General features: G+C 39.0%; 2 protein-coding genes across 3 annotated transcripts; one reads left to right on the top strand and one right to left on the bottom strand.

Moving 5' to 3' along the window:
- Positions 1–972: 972 nt before the first annotated feature.
- LOC103704679 (pyruvate kinase isozyme G, chloroplastic) lies at positions 973–11,709 on the bottom strand. 2 transcript variants are annotated; one of them, XM_039126527.1, is made up of 12 exons: positions 10,896–11,709; positions 9,937–10,218; positions 8,499–8,664; positions 7,419–7,553; positions 7,201–7,311; positions 6,992–7,080; positions 3,716–3,778; positions 2,782–2,957; positions 2,201–2,303; positions 1,833–2,008; positions 1,493–1,597; positions 973–1,383 (listed from the first exon to the last, which is right to left on the bottom strand). In XM_039126527.1, the coding sequence occupies exons 1-12, from the start codon at positions 11,130–11,132 to the stop codon at positions 1,368–1,370; spliced, it is 1,659 nt and encodes a 552-aa protein (XP_038982455.1). In that variant the 5' UTR covers positions 11,133–11,709; the 3' UTR covers positions 973–1,367. The 2 variants fall into 2 exon arrangements, with proteins under 2 accessions (XP_038982455.1, XP_008786294.1); XM_008788072.4 differs by having other exon boundaries at positions 1,489–1,597; positions 10,896–11,698.
- A 282-nt stretch (positions 11,710–11,991) lies between these two features.
- Positions 11,992–13,002, top strand: LOC103704738. The gene has a single exon (XM_008788151.2). The coding sequence runs from the start codon at positions 11,992–11,994 to the stop codon at positions 13,000–13,002; it is 1,011 nt and encodes a 336-aa protein (XP_008786373.2).
- The last annotated feature ends 2,139 nt before the right edge of the window (positions 13,003–15,141 follow it).

Raw genomic sequence — 15,141 nt, 5'->3', positions numbered from 1 at the left:
GGTACACCAGGCAGATGCAAGTGCATGCCTAGAAACAAAAGGTTTGATAAAAAGACAAGGTTTGTTACAGATAAACATTTGAAAGGTATTCAAATGACTGGATATGATATTTTTAATATTTACCCAAACATGCTACTGATGTATTTATTCTCGAACAAAGTTTTTCACTTATAAAATAATAAAAATTTTCGTGGAAAAATGACAGACTCATGGGCTCAACTCACACTTGTCATTATAGCATAGATATATGTGTGAGCATGCACGGACGCATGCATGTTTTTGTCCATGATTGTATTCAACAGACACATACTACAGAGATTTTTGGAATCTCTTTTCAAACACTTTCATATCCAATGGATTCCTTTAACCGAGAGATCTTTATAAGTTTCAAAACTATATATATTAGAACAAGCCAAAATTGAGAAATAAAGATTACCTCAGGATACTAATTTAAGCCAGGCCTCGACATAGTTAATGCAAATTGAATACCTATTTATCCGTCACTTTTTGCAGGAACACAGCTTGAAAAGGTGAATCGGAAGGAAGAAGAGAAAACCTTTAGTGGATGTCAATGAAAACAATGATGAGTATTGTGTTTCTTTCTTGAAGGCTAAAAGCATTTTTTACGTAGTATTTTGTTTTTTTATGTTATATTATTGAGTAGCACATGAAATTGAATGTGCCAGAAAAATGAGTATAATCTTGCATACAGTAAATGCATGTATGATGCGAACATGTAAATGGAACAAACATGTTACCAAAATATCTAACAATCCTAGATATCTCCACTACCACATCAGAGACATTTCTAAACATATTACCAAAATATTTAAAAAGAAAGATGCATTAGCGTAAGATAGATGATGACAGAAAATATTGAACCATCTGGATCTTTCAAGATTTTCTTTTCCATCCTTGCTCAGAAAGAAATTAACCATTCTTTTGAGTTAGGGGATCGAGTATAACAGTAACTTAAAGAAAATATTCACTTTTCTTTCAATTAAACTTTCAAAATTAGTTTAAATCAAGAACATAGTCTCTAATGTAGTAAAACACATAGACTATTTGAGTATATCAATTAACACTATCTAGATGAAGCTCAAAGAGCAGCTCCTAATCAATACATTCTGCAATAAAATATTCTTTTAACTTAAAATTAGCCATGAGTAAAACTAACTAAAAGAATTGCCTATTTCGCCCAAAACCTTTTTCTCTTGTGGGCTGAGATATGTCTGATCCGCTTGCTAATGGAAGTAATTCAAATGCATATCAGCCTCAGACCTTACGGACTTGAATGTGATGTGCAGATTCCTGTCTCCAGATTGAGTGTATCCCACTTTGAACAAGAGTGACATATTCTCCCTTCTTCAGATATTGCACATCCTATTTCATCAAATAAAATACAGAATTAATAGAAAAGAAAGAGAAAAATAATACTAAAAGCAAGATAGCAAAAACAATTTAGACACATTCAAGTATCTGCAATACCAACAAACACTTTAATGCTGTGGAGAATGTCTCTTCTGGATCATTAGAGAACTTCATGTGTATAGGCAACACGCCACGATAAAGTGCCAACCTCTGCTTGATCCTTTCTCTGCCAATCACAATTAAATCTTTACCATGCAATAAAAGCAAAAATAAAATATAGGCCTTAAAAGCTTTCTAGCGTACATTTTCTTGATTAAAAAAATGCCATGCTAACAGTCCCATTTCAGCTAGGGCGAATTTCTTGCCATATATCTTTTTGTATGTCATCAATAGATCTCAACATTAAAAAAATTATGCTTCTACATTTAGGTTACAATAATTTCTAAAGTGAAAGAACTTACTCATTTGTAAATGCAAAGATAGTAGAAGAAGGTCTATAGTGGCTAAGAAGTATAGCCATGGAACCAGTTTGCGTGAAAACAATGATAGGCATGCCTAGGGTGTCTGCCATTGTGGCTGTGTGAGATGCAAACATAGCACTCATGTGGCTTTGAGAAAACTCCTCGCCGACTGCAGCCTGCAAGTGAGGAAAAGGAATAAGTATATACAAGCAGCTGAGCAAAGCATTTCAGTGGAATTTCCCTTGGATATCAAATGTATGGACAGAACTGGTGTGATCATACAGAACTGGTGAGATCATACAGAACTGGTGATGAATACAAGAAAAGCGGGAAAGGTTAGCTTCCATCTTTTGGTTGAGCATAGATACCTGAACAGCAGTAGCAAGAATAGGATGGGTATTGCTGGTTGATTGGATTGATTCAGTCCTCAGTGCCACAGTATGCATCACTTTAACAGCTTTTAGTGGATACCTAAACCCACGGATAAAAAAAAACTACAATTACAAAGAATGTAATTTGATCATGGTATACTCAACCCATCAATGGATAAGCTACTAATAATTTCATCACTCAAAAAAAAGCTAGTAAAATTTTTATCTATGTCAAAAATCAAGAAAATCCAGTTACAAGCTCCATTAACACAAATTCCTCAAGCATTTAAAATTTTTGCATTTACATCTTAACAGAGGTTAGGAATGATGAACGTTTCTGTTGAAAATAATCCAGTAAAGCCCACCAAGATTTAAACATTGCCATACTAATCTTTAGATGAATTTCAGAGGCATTCAATCCATTGTGATTGATAGTCTGAAATATCCTTACATTTGCAACTAACTGTGACTTTATTCCATGTTATACATTCACAACCAAGAACAAAAAGTTCACGCAATGTTACATATAGATCAGAAACCAGGTATTAGTAAGACAGAATAAATAAATGATAACTCACTTCCCATGAGCAGTTTCACCCGATAGCATAATAGCATCTGCACCTTCCCGGACAGCAATTGCTATGTCAGAAACTTCAGCCCTTGTTGGTGTTGGATGGTTTATCATGCTCTCTAACATGTTTGTTGCCACAATCACCGGTTTCTCCATGCTTCTACACATATTTATAATCTCTTCCTGTTCAAGACAAATTAGTCACCTTTTCCTACGACCAACAAATGTAAGTATTTACATACATATGTACATAGTACATATACATGTATGTATGTACGTACGTACGTACGTACGTGCATATTTATGTATGACCATTATATATGCATGTACCTATGGCAGAAAGCAATGTCCAAAATCACCATTTATTAGACTAAAGAATCTGCACTATATTTGGTTCAGAAACAAGGAAAACATCGAATCCAAACATACTAAACAAAAATTGCATAAAATTCCACTAAAGCTCTTACAGTTGTTCAGTAGAGTCCTCAAATATTTTCTCTGTCCTGAATAGACTAGACAAGCCTCAGTATTTAGAGTCTAATTTGGACTCAAATGATGATCAAGGCCCACATTGACTGAGCACATTTAACAATTTATTTACAACATACAAATAACAAAGAATTTTGCATTTAGTCAAGCGTCAGCGACATGGCCAGCACCAGTACCCATCCCTCGTCAATGATAAGAATTCGAAATTTCATAAACAATATATATATAAGAAACAAAAAAATTTCATGTATGCCAGAGTAGCAGGGAACAAAGGACTACAACTATTAAAGTTTAGTAACAACAAAATAGCTTCACATCTATGTAATTTGCTGCATTACAAGGAAATATTACATGTTATTTATCTATTGTCAGAAGGTTTTGAGGAACTGACTGTCATAGCAACGTTGAAATTAGATATAAAACCCAATATATATTCTGAATTAATTATTTACCTGCAGCAAAGGAACTTCTTCAATTGGAAGCTCAGCACCAAGGTCTCCACGAGCAACCATTGCCTATAAATATTTCCAAAAATTATCATGAAAAGGGATGTACAAGAATATTCTGAAAAAACTCTAAATTGTTAAGCATTCAAATTGCAGAAGAATCTTGTCATTCTGGAAACAGTTAGAAAACCAACAGTGTGCAGAAACATGAGATTGTGCAGAATTTATATGACTGAATAAAATAATGGCTTAAACCAAAAACATAAATCAGTTCATGAGTGAAGTTTTAATCAGGCATTGTGCTATTTCAATTTTTAGTGAACAATCATAAAAAAATGAGGTATGAGCAACAAATTAAGCATGTTGTTTTCATTTTTACTGAACAACCATAAAGAATGGAGCAAAAAATTAGTCATATGAATCGATCAAGCTTAATTTTAATTCATTTATACTGACACTAAACCATGTTTTTTGCTGTTTCTACTGTCAAGAGAAAACTCGATTCGCTATAAACACTGATAAGACTGAAAGGAGCCCCAGTAAGTGTCTAGGCAGCTAGCAGGTTTGCATTTGCATCTCATGATGACTTTTATGCAGAGAAAGGCCAACATGCTTATACAAGCATGAAACAGTTCCGGATCTCATAAGTTATTTTACATATTGTCTATGGTACTTTTTGGAATCTACCCTATAATGGTCATTGCCGGATTTTCTATGAAGCCCTTAACAAAGTGAAAAAACTTGTGGCTGTAGGGGTCGCTGCTCCATCAAAACTTTGGGTACTTCATGATTTTGCAATGAGCTACATGAGATCACTCTGCAACCACAGACAACCACTGAGGCTGACTCGTCCCTCTAGAGAAAAATTTTCCTTAACTATAGCTGCCATTTCTTTGTCAGTCTCCTTGGAAATGCATGCCTGTTGGGACAGCAAATCAGACTTGCATTCAACCACACAGAGTTACCCCTTTCGTTTGGATAGGATGCAGAAAGTTATTGGTCCCATATCAAAGAATGTTTGTCAACCAGCCTCTATCAAAGTCATAGTAGTGTAACCAACACAACTGTCTTATATGCAACACGTGAAAAGATGTCATCCTCATTCACAAAGTAAGTTATGACAAGCATAACAAGACCTATAAGGGGACTATTATAAAAGAACAAGGAAGAGCATAAATTTATCCTTGTGCACAAACTATCCAAAGCTAAACCATTTTCATTCGTCAATGACATATAAATTGAAAACAATTTAAGAGTAACCCAAATTTTTTATCAATTGAAAGTAATGCAGAAAGCAATCAAATAATAAGCATACACACACCTACTCCTCGACGCACTGACACAGTGATACAGATTACTTACTGACACTGCCTCTTATATGACCTATGACCTTAAAGAGAAGGCGCATTTCAGGTCAAGGAAACAACCAAGAAGACTGAGTTGCTAAAAGGACCAAAGCGAGCCAATGATAGTACAAGATTGTAGCTAGAAAGAATGCAGAACTTGCAAAATTCAGCAGCAGTAGACATTTTAGAGAACTTGTGAAAAGGAATCAGTCATAAATGCATAATTTGTGAACTGATATCTGGTTATTGCTCATCAGAAATGTAACAAATAAATCGTATCCTAAATACTTTGGGGTTGACCATTTAATCATGTTTTACTATTGTTTTTCACCTAAGGCATTTCTTCTTTATCTGCCATCTTGTTCAATGGGATTGTTGTTCAAATTAGGTATCTACATTATAATTGAAATATGCAGATAATCTTCACTTCTTGCCTTTTCACTGATTGTCTGACAAATCTAACATAATTTAAGAAGGTCCTCCACCGTTGACTGAGCTTAAACTATAAAAATAGTAAGGCTAACATTCTTTCCCATCAACTAATCTTCAGATCCCCAAATAAGACTCTCCCTTATTAATATTACACAGACCAAAGAATTCGGTACACATTATCAAGGCAGCACTTGAAATATGTTATATAAGGTTCAACGTCTAGTTGAGTGTGGTCATATAAAGTTCTCAAATCTAATGGACCTAACTTGATTCATAAAGCTGACTCAAGAGTAACAGGTTAATGGTTATGGTTTGAATTTCAGCTGAAACTCCAAAAGTGAATCCAAACAATTTGATTTTGGCTGGAACCATTCTAAATCCGAGTCAGTTTCTGCGTTCTGACTGAGATGGACTTAAGGGACCAAATATATAGTCTTTCTGATAATCCTTTGTCATTTCTTCATTTCTTTGAGCTTTAGGAAATATACAAGATTAACTTGGAATATGCTAGTTCTTAAAAAATCTGGAAGCATTCAATGTGGGCTTTAAAGAAATTTTGAGGAAAGGTAAACTTTCTGACACAGGCCTACATTAAACCTCACCAAAGCAATAGATACAAAGTTCCAAACAATACATTATAGTTTGAACTGATGACTAATTTATTTTCCTGACTATTTTATGGTTTTAATTTTTTTTAAAAATTATTTCTCAGTAAATCTGCTGAAACCAAAAGTCATCCAGTCCAGTCAAAATAGAAACACAACTAAGTTTGCAAATTTTGTTAATTGCAGGTTCCCATAATTCCTTAATTAAAACTCATCTAAGTGTCTGTTTCTTATACTCTTCCATGTAAATTTCAAAGACTTATGTTGAACAAGACCAGACCATCAAATAGATAAAATAAAATATGCAAAAATATTATGCTAAGAATGCAAATAAACCATCTAAAACCAAGTAAGGCCACCTTATCCTAGTAGTACCAAATCCTTGGTTGTATTGTGAGAGGTCACTCGACCAAAGTTTAGTGGCCAACTTGCTTTTGAACTTATTACTAAAATTTTGAAATCAGCTCGTATGAACATAAAATCCACAAGATTGAAAAACGCAAGTCACATCATGTAAGATTAGCTTAAGGGAAATCACTTTGCTTCAATGATAATAATCATTATCTTCTTGTATAACAGATTTTGCAAAAAAAGATATAGTATTTTCAAAATGAATAGTAGCTTATCATAATTCAGCATTATCATAGATATAGATAAGAAAAGAATCAGAATTGTTATATTTTTTCAGAAGTTTCTAAAATTCAAACGTATCAATTTCATTTAGTCCTTCAAAAAATCCAAGCTGACAGTCATTCAAACTCTAATTATGACCAAGTAAAGGTGACATACAAACTATAGATATACATGTAGTCATTTGACAACATAAAAAAGTTAAGCTAATGCATTATAGAAAGCAAACGAATTTTCAGTTAATCCTGATGAAAGATAAGATGTCCTACCCCATCTGAAGCAGAAATTATGGAGTGAAGATTCGGTATTGAGTCAGCACTTTCTATTTTAACAATCACATGAATATCTGCATTGCAACCTAAGAGATAGGAAAAAAATATATAAGCAAAAAAATGAAATTGTACAGCTTAATTTCTACAGAGGACTCAAGAACTAATGCAAAAAATGTTATATTTGTAAAACAGATTCAGAGTTTTACTTTTGAGATAATCTTTCAATTCATGCACCACTTTAGCATCTTTTACAAATGAAACTGCATAGTAATCAACTTTGTTGTCCACACCAAACTTGATATCCTCCCAGTCCTTTTCTATAGAAACATCAAAATTAATACAAAGAAAAGAATTAATATAAGATACTCCATAATTAATAAAAATACATATTTGTTAGCAGAAAAGAAACAATTAAAGAAGAAACCTGTTATGGACGGCAGAGTAGCACTTTTGCCACGTACATTCAAATGACGCCTTGATTTTAGCTCTCCACCATCAATTACTTCACATTTGACAGTGTCGACAGTTTTTGATCTCACAGCTAGTGACATCATTCCTCCTATAACAAGGAAAAAAAGAAACCCATTAAGCTTGATTAATAGCAACATAACAATTTCATACATCTCAGATAGAAGTCCTGTGATGTGATGATTTGCAAGAAATAAGTTCGAGGTCATCCAAATGTACGAGGAAAACTCAGGGCCTTAGGTGAGGGTTCATTATAGGAGCCCTACTGGGCAAAGGACCATAGAAAGGGACACCTAGGGCCTGTTGGAAAAATCCTCTCAGATACGGGGCAATAGGCAAAGAGAGAGAGCACCAGGCAGAACATGCTGGGTGGGGGCAGAGCACAGGGTGTCACAGGGCCCAGTTCTCTCAAGGTCTTTTTTCAATCCCATAGGGATCGGGCCTTGCGACCCTCCATGCTCTCCCTCTCCCACTCCCTCCCTGCCCTCCCCCCTGTGCTCTTTCTGTCAGCCTATCCTGCTGGATCCTGCAGTGTTTTCCCAAACCGGCCCTCAATTGTGTGCCTTTGTAGTGTTATAAAAGAGAATAGGCAGTTGCTGCCCTTGAGATTTGGTCCTAAACTTGCGAATATAGAGATCTGATTGAAAAAAAAAATATGCATTTGCTACTGTTCTTGCACAAAGCAAAAGGTTTCTTCAGTTTTAAACAGCACTGGAATTTTTAATTAAATATAAATGCATTTTCTTCTTTAGATAACCCTAGAAGCCTTATACCAATTATTTTGAAACCAAAATTGGCATGCTGAAGGAGCAACTGCCTATTTTCTTTGTAGGCCAATCAACTAATTCTGTATAGGCTATTACAGATCAAATATCAACTTATTCAATCAGTCAGCTGCAAAGCTGATCATTTTCTCAGTCAATGTTTACAACAATATGTATAATTTTGCAGAGCATTTACTAAGTAACTAAATTATACATTTCAAAACTGTTAAGCATGAACTAAATAAAATTTTCAAATATATATCTGCACTCACCATCAACCAAAAGAATGTCACCAACTTCCACGTCATCCACAAAGTCATCGTAATTTACACTAACAGTGTGGTCGGAGCTAAATCCTCTTTTGATTGTAAAATTGAACTCCTGTCCTTCCTTGAGCAAAATAGGCTGAGGCACATCTCCGCTTCTTACCTCAGGCCCCTATCCGTAGAAATTTTTTTAGCTTAGTATGTCAGTAATCTATTCCTTTAATGAACTTAATTCATAAAAAAGGAAACAAAAGCTAAATTAGAATAAAGAAAAATAATCACCCAATAGCAAATAGCAAGGGAGAAATTCACATGAGAACCTCAATATTATAAACAAGGTACTTAAGTTGGCCTCAAAGAGTATGTATTTCAGATATATTATGGAAAGGAAAATTGGATGCTTTTCATTTGATGAATGAGAACTTAACAACCGGCTAAGTCAAATTTAATCAAAGTGGCATTTAAAGCATGACCATTGAATATCACAAACTAGTGAACTAATAAGGGGAAACATTAAGGTCTCGTATGCATGTCAGTGCAATTTTAGGCTCAAATGCATCAAGAAAAGGGAATTCAACTGAAATGGGATAAAAGTAGAATATGGAATTTTAACTTTGATATGAAAGGTAAAAAGGATACATAAGGAAAGACATAAAAATACATAACAAGATAGCACTCTAAGATAAGCTGTCAACTCTCATCATATTTGTAACCACCCAGACTACCTAGTATATTGGTATCAGTGATTCCTTTACCTAGAACGACAAACAGTATGCAACACATATATATTGTAGAGAAACAAAGCAGAATAACTAATGATGTTAGGATTCAGCATTGTCTAGAACAGCCCAGAACAGTTTCATGACATTTTCAGCATCCATTTTCTAATTTCATAGGAGTGGAAGGAAAAATATTTTGAATCATCACCCTTCTTCACATGAGTAACTTCCATCATCACCCCCAAAAAAAATCTTATCACCATGTAGAAAGGTTATGATAAGAATTTTCCTCCCATAAAGATCACAAATAGCAACTAGCATTTCCTGAAATTTTCTCACGTATTACAACTTAAATAAGCAAAATCAAATACCTTGTGGGTCTGAGACATATTAAAAACATTATATAGACCTTATATGTTATATCTCAATTGAGACATTTAGGTGGGTTTGTAACAACTGGCATCTCTCTCTCTCTCTCTCTCTCTCTCTCTCCCTCTCTCTCTCTCTCTCACACACACACAGTGTGTGTGTGTGTGCTCGCATGTGTGTGTGTGCGTGCGCGTGACACACACATACACAAACACACATGCATCAATGTCTAGCAAAATTCAGAACTTCATAAAATATATCATGCCAGCGATGTAGCCTAATCACAAACTATTGTTAAGAACCAACAAATGCCAAATGATTAGTAGATGCCTGCAAGCAGCAAACCGCAAACACACCTTGGTGTCCAGCATTATGGCAATAACATTGCCTTTAGATTGGGCATTGTACTCCTTGACCAGATCAATAATCTTCTGGTGCGATTTGTGGTCACCGTGGGACATGTTTAGCCGTGCGACATTCATTCCTGCTTCTGCTAATTTCCATATCATTTCTCGTGTATTCGTGGAAGGGCCAATCGTACACACTATCTTTGTCCTCCTCCTCGGATTTGAAACCACCGTCATCGCCTCCATGCTGTAATTATTCGATGGAAGGGTGCAAGAGGAGTTCGACATCTCCTGCACAAATTCAAATGCTTACATCATTAAAGATGAAGATACTACTAGTACAATCAAAATGATATCGTCAAACTTATTGCATGTGTCAGCCAATGGTGGAACCATCCCAATCACACAAGAGACTGCTTAGAAAATAGTACACAACATATAGCAGTCAACAGTTAGCAACGACCTAACAAGCATGGATTCATTCTACCACAATTATGGCAACCTGTGCGTAGGCTGGAAGACCAGGTTTTCATAAAGGATCTATTAGGACCTCCCCGACCGTACATCTATGCATAGAGCATGGTCTTCAAATCCTTCGCCACTTGCCCACTGGAAAAAGAACGCATCTTTTGAAGCTCATATAACATGACAGCCACAAAAGTTTCACTTGGCGTTTTCTTGAAGAGATATTCCAAGAAACCCTTTTTCACCCATCTCAAAGCTTAAGCAATCCAACTCTACATTAAATTCGGAGTCAACCAAGGAGGGCATCAAGATCGCAAAACGCCAAATTTTCTTTGGTCGTCAGAACTTTATGATTCACAAGATCTTGTTAACTACTTTAAAACCAAAGTGGTCAAAGCTCAGAAATATCACAAAGACCGCATCAAAACTAAAAAAAGATTGCTTTTTTTTTAAAAAAAAAGAAAAAGAAATGAGAAGATATAGATATAAGAACTCGAACTTACGGTGCTAATGGTTCCATTGGACGTGCCCACATGATCCGCCGTCGGCTCGCTCGTCTCGGTGGTCTTCATGAATCTCACCACGAGACCCCCGCCGATGGCCGGCGGCTTCCGGCGAGCCCATGGAGCTCCGTGGAGAGCCCGGCCGAGACGCCGGCTGGACGCGAGGTCGGCCCAGTCCCCGCCCGACGACGGCCGGATCCGCGCCGCCAAACTACCGATCTCCGTCGCAGCGGCCATCAAAAAGATTCAAGAAGCAAGAGGAGGACACCAAAAAAAAAGGGAAAAAGAGAAAACGAAGGGGGAGTCAAGAAAGAGGAGGGTTCTATGTGAGGGTTTAGCGGTGTCGGCGTTGGTTGGGACTTTGGGAATTGGGCCGCGGCAAACGTGGTTGGGACTTCGCTGGGTTCGCTCTAAGTTACGTGGCCACCCTTCGCTCGCCGTGATCGAATGCAAAATCTGACGGTATACGCTACGATTGGACGATCTGGATTCGAGAGACGGTCAGAATTGGCGTCCCATGAAAGCGCGAGGAGGGAGGGCAGGTGGTTTGCAGTTTACGCGACGACTGTGTGAACCCTAGACGGGTCCAAGATGGTGATAATTATTTATTCGGACATGTACTGTTTCGTCTTTGAACCAACTGCGAACTTCGTTACGTCTAGGTCAAGAAGGGTAAAATCAGAGGGGCGGTGTGACCATAGTAATATATTTAATATTGATTGACCTTTGTATGATTTAGGGACGTGGAAGTACTTTGTTTGTCTTAAATATTGTTAATGGGCCTGGGTTGTCCTTTTTTTTCTTGCCGAGAAATGTAGTCCCATCAAATTTTATTTATTTTTTTTGTCTTAAAACTATTGATTTGATGTTAAGCTACATGGCTTAATCATATTATCTCCCAGAAAAGCCCACACCGCCCACCCATTTCCAATAAGACCGGCCCGTGAGGACACAATGGTTGAATAATCTGGGCTGGGCTGCCTGGGCCTGCCGAGCAGCCGTAGCAACGTGCGAAGCATGTTGAAGGCCGTCATCGAACTACTGGCTGAGCTACCAATAACAACAGTAGCTTCCGAAGATTTAGACAGCAGGAGAGATGAAGGCGTCGGTGAAGCTCCGGGATGAGGAGCACAAGAGCCCTCTCCTCCGCGCCAAGCTCCCCCTCTCCGCCCTCGGCTTCCCTCTTATCTCCTCTGCCACCGCCGCGGGCGACCCCCACGACCTCTCCTTCCAACTCCGCACCGCCCTCCCCGGCGGCCCCTGCCTCCGGCTCTCCTACCGCCCCCACCCTTCTTCCCTCCTCTACTCCCCGTTCTCCCTCACCCTCAAGTCCGGCGTCGGCCTCTGGGGCTCCCCCGACCGCTCCCCCCTTCTCATATCTGCTCACTTCTCCCTCCCCTCCGCCGCCGCCGGCAGCGGAGGCGGCGGCGGAGTCCCTGTCTACCCTTTATTCTCCATCCAGGTCAAGCCCCGGATCGGCAACTTCTCCTTCAAGAAGACCGCCATCTCCTCCTCCCCCTCCTCCTCCTTCAGCTCCAACCCTAATCCTAATCCTCTCAGGGAAAATGGCGGCGGGATCGACCACCCGCTACCGCTGGCCCCGAGAGACTGGTCATACCTCGAGGACCTACTCTCATCCGGCGTCGCAGTAGCGGCTACGACGACGCTGCCGATGACTGGCCGGGCCGCTCTGAAGCTCCGGTGGGGGGTGAACTTCCCGGCCGGAACGGCCTCGTCGGCGGTGGGTTCTGGGACCGGGTGGAGGCGACTGCCGTACCTGACGGTGGACAAGATCAGCATTGAAGCTGCGGAGAATGAGGAGAGAGAGTCGAAGAAGCCGGCCATGGCAGTGATTGGTGATGGGGATTCATTGGCGACGAAAGGTATGTGCTTTTGGATGAGGAAGGAGGTGAAGGAGCTTCAGAGGGAGAATACGATGATCAAGGATAGCATTGAGCAGGTCTGGAGGAAGGTTTTGGACAGCAGGTGCAGCGGGATGGAGGGCTCTCGAGGTGGTGGATTGGATGTTAGGAGGAGTAATGGAAATGGACTTAGTTGCAGGGGACTAGAGAAAGAAGGAAGCCAACGGAGGGGGGGTTCCAGGTGATGAAGCTATTCGCACCAGAACGAGCACTGCCACCAGAAGCCAATAGCAACTGTGGTTCGGTCTCTCTAAACTTTAATCTTTCTTCGATTTTTACTATTGCTGAATTGTATCTTTATTTTCTTAGGAGCTGTGTAAGTGCTAGTAGAATAAATTTGGATGACTTTGTCCATGATTTTGGTGATTGAAGAGAAAAGACCACCTTATATGCATGCTAATTCCAAATGAGTTCCTTTTTTGTTAAGTCTTCTTGTTATCCCATATGGACTGCAACATTATTATGCACAAGAACAGATAAAACATGGATGGCATGAGGAATGATTCTTGTGAATTATAATTGGCAAAATAACACACATCTTGAAACTCAAGTGTGAAAGGTGATTTTAGGAGGGCAGCTGGGTAGTGGTAATAAGAGACGAGAAAAAAGGCATTTGGGTGGGTGGTTGTGAATTATGATCGTGGGAGAGGTACATGAAGATCGGGCAGACTTTTATGGTGAAGTAAAAAAGAAATTAGTTACTTTTTCTGAAGTTAGAGAATTAAATTTTGATACCTCGAACCACTTAAAATATGGTGAAGCCTGAGAATGCTAGACTGTGTCTCTTCTACAGAACAAAGCCCATTGTATACTTGGTGCAAATTCAAAAAGACCATGAGCTCGGTATTACCCATGGACATTTCAAAGATGGTTTGAAAAAAGAAGGTCGACTATTTAGTCACATTATAGTGATCAAACCAAGGAGGATGTTCATGAAGAAATTTCTTGGTATTTGTAAAATGCCTTTGAAAATCTTGGGCAGTTGGATATCCCATCTTCCAGAAGATAGTAATTACAAACATTTCTTCACTACAAGTAGCAACCTTATTCAATGTAGATTAATCTTCTTTGTTGTTTAATCATCATCTCGTCCTGCTCCTTCACTCTTCCAGAGGTAGGGGTAGATAAAGACACCATCAAGCTAGAAAGGAGATTACTGAAAGGAAATGGACTTGCGCTTTCATTATTTGGGGTTCTCACAGATCTGCAATTGATCTACCATTTCCTGTAACTTGGTGGCAATCTGAAAATTGGAGTTTCTGTTGCTACATTTAGTCTCGGTGACTCTTCTAGACTTGGGATAGGTGCAATGCTTTGCAGCACTCCTAATCTTGGAGTCGATTCAACCTCCAAAGTCAGAGGCTGGTTCAATTCCTTCATCAAATCTCGGTGGCATGCTCGGACTTGAACTACGTTCAGCTACTCTTCGAAAGCTCGATGATACTCCTATACCAGAATTTGGGTCAACCCCTCCATCATAATTTGGTGGCGTTTCTAACATTGTATTTTGTTCGGCACCGCCATCAGAGTGTGGTGACACCCCTGAACCAAAAAATGGTTCAATTCCTCCATTATCAGAGCTTGCTCCAGTTACTCTGCTAGAACTTTGGGGCGCTCAGGAACTTGGAGTTGGTTGGACTCTTTCATCAGGGCTTGGTGGCATTCCTACACCAGGATTAAATCCGATTCCATCATCATCGTCAGATGCTAATTCTTCTTTGTCAAAGCTTGGTTGCGCTTCTGTACTGGTTGCTGATTTTGGTCCTACATCTGGTGGAGCTGGTTGGACTCCATAAAAACTTTGACATTGCTCCACAACTAGCATCTGGTTCAACTGCTCCATCAAAATTTGGTCGCACTTCTAGACTGCGTTTCGGCTCACTTAGCCACCAGGTGGTATTCCCAACTTCTCCATCAAAACCTAGGCTAGCACTTGGTTCAATTCCTCCATCAGAGCTAGATGCTGGAGTTGGTGATTCCTCCATTGCTTGGAACTGGTTTGATAGTTCTATCAGAATTTGGGATGGTGGGATTTTTCACTGCCATGGAGGCAGTCATATGAAAAGGCCTGGCAGAGGGGTCGAGGTTGTGAGGCGCTTACGTATGATCAGTCCCCTGTCGATGTAGTCCTCTTACTTTCTCGTTTTCCCCCTATCCCTTCTTTTATTATTTTTTCTCCATCATGCATCCAAACAGTGTGATATTGAAAGTTCAAATCCAGCTACCTCGGACGAGAGCCGAAGGTCATAGTCATGCCGTTAATGGTTACGAGTCCATAGTTCTTGGACTAGATATTGAGAACTGTTAGGCGAATGGTGCTGTAG

This window comes from Phoenix dactylifera, chromosome 5, assembly GCF_009389715.1.
Source record: "Phoenix dactylifera cultivar Barhee BC4 chromosome 5, palm_55x_up_171113_PBpolish2nd_filt_p, whole genome shotgun sequence".
Lineage (NCBI taxonomy): Eukaryota > Viridiplantae > Streptophyta > Magnoliopsida > Arecales > Arecaceae > Phoenix > Phoenix dactylifera.
Note: the sequence above shows the minus strand (reverse complement) of the source record. Positions and strands in the feature narration are given on the sequence as shown.

Bases quoted from the DNA above. Each gene is read 5' to 3' on its own strand.
- LOC103704738 (XM_008788151.2), top strand. From the start codon at position 11,992: ATGAAGGCGTCGGTGAAGCTCCGGGATGAGGAGCACAAGAGCCCTCTC.
- LOC103704679 (XM_008788072.4), bottom strand. From the start codon at position 11,132: ATGGCCGCTGCGACGGAGATCGGTAGTTTGGCGGCGCGGATCCGGCCG. The intron at 7,081-7,200 runs GTAAAACTCTGA...CCTATCTCTTAG, and splicing joins ATTGAAAGATTATCTCAAAA to GTTGCAATGCAGATATTCAT. The intron at 1,598-1,832 runs GTAAGTTCTTTC...TGTGATTGGCAG, and splicing joins ATCTTTGCATTTACAAATGA to AGAAAGGATCAAGCAGAGGT.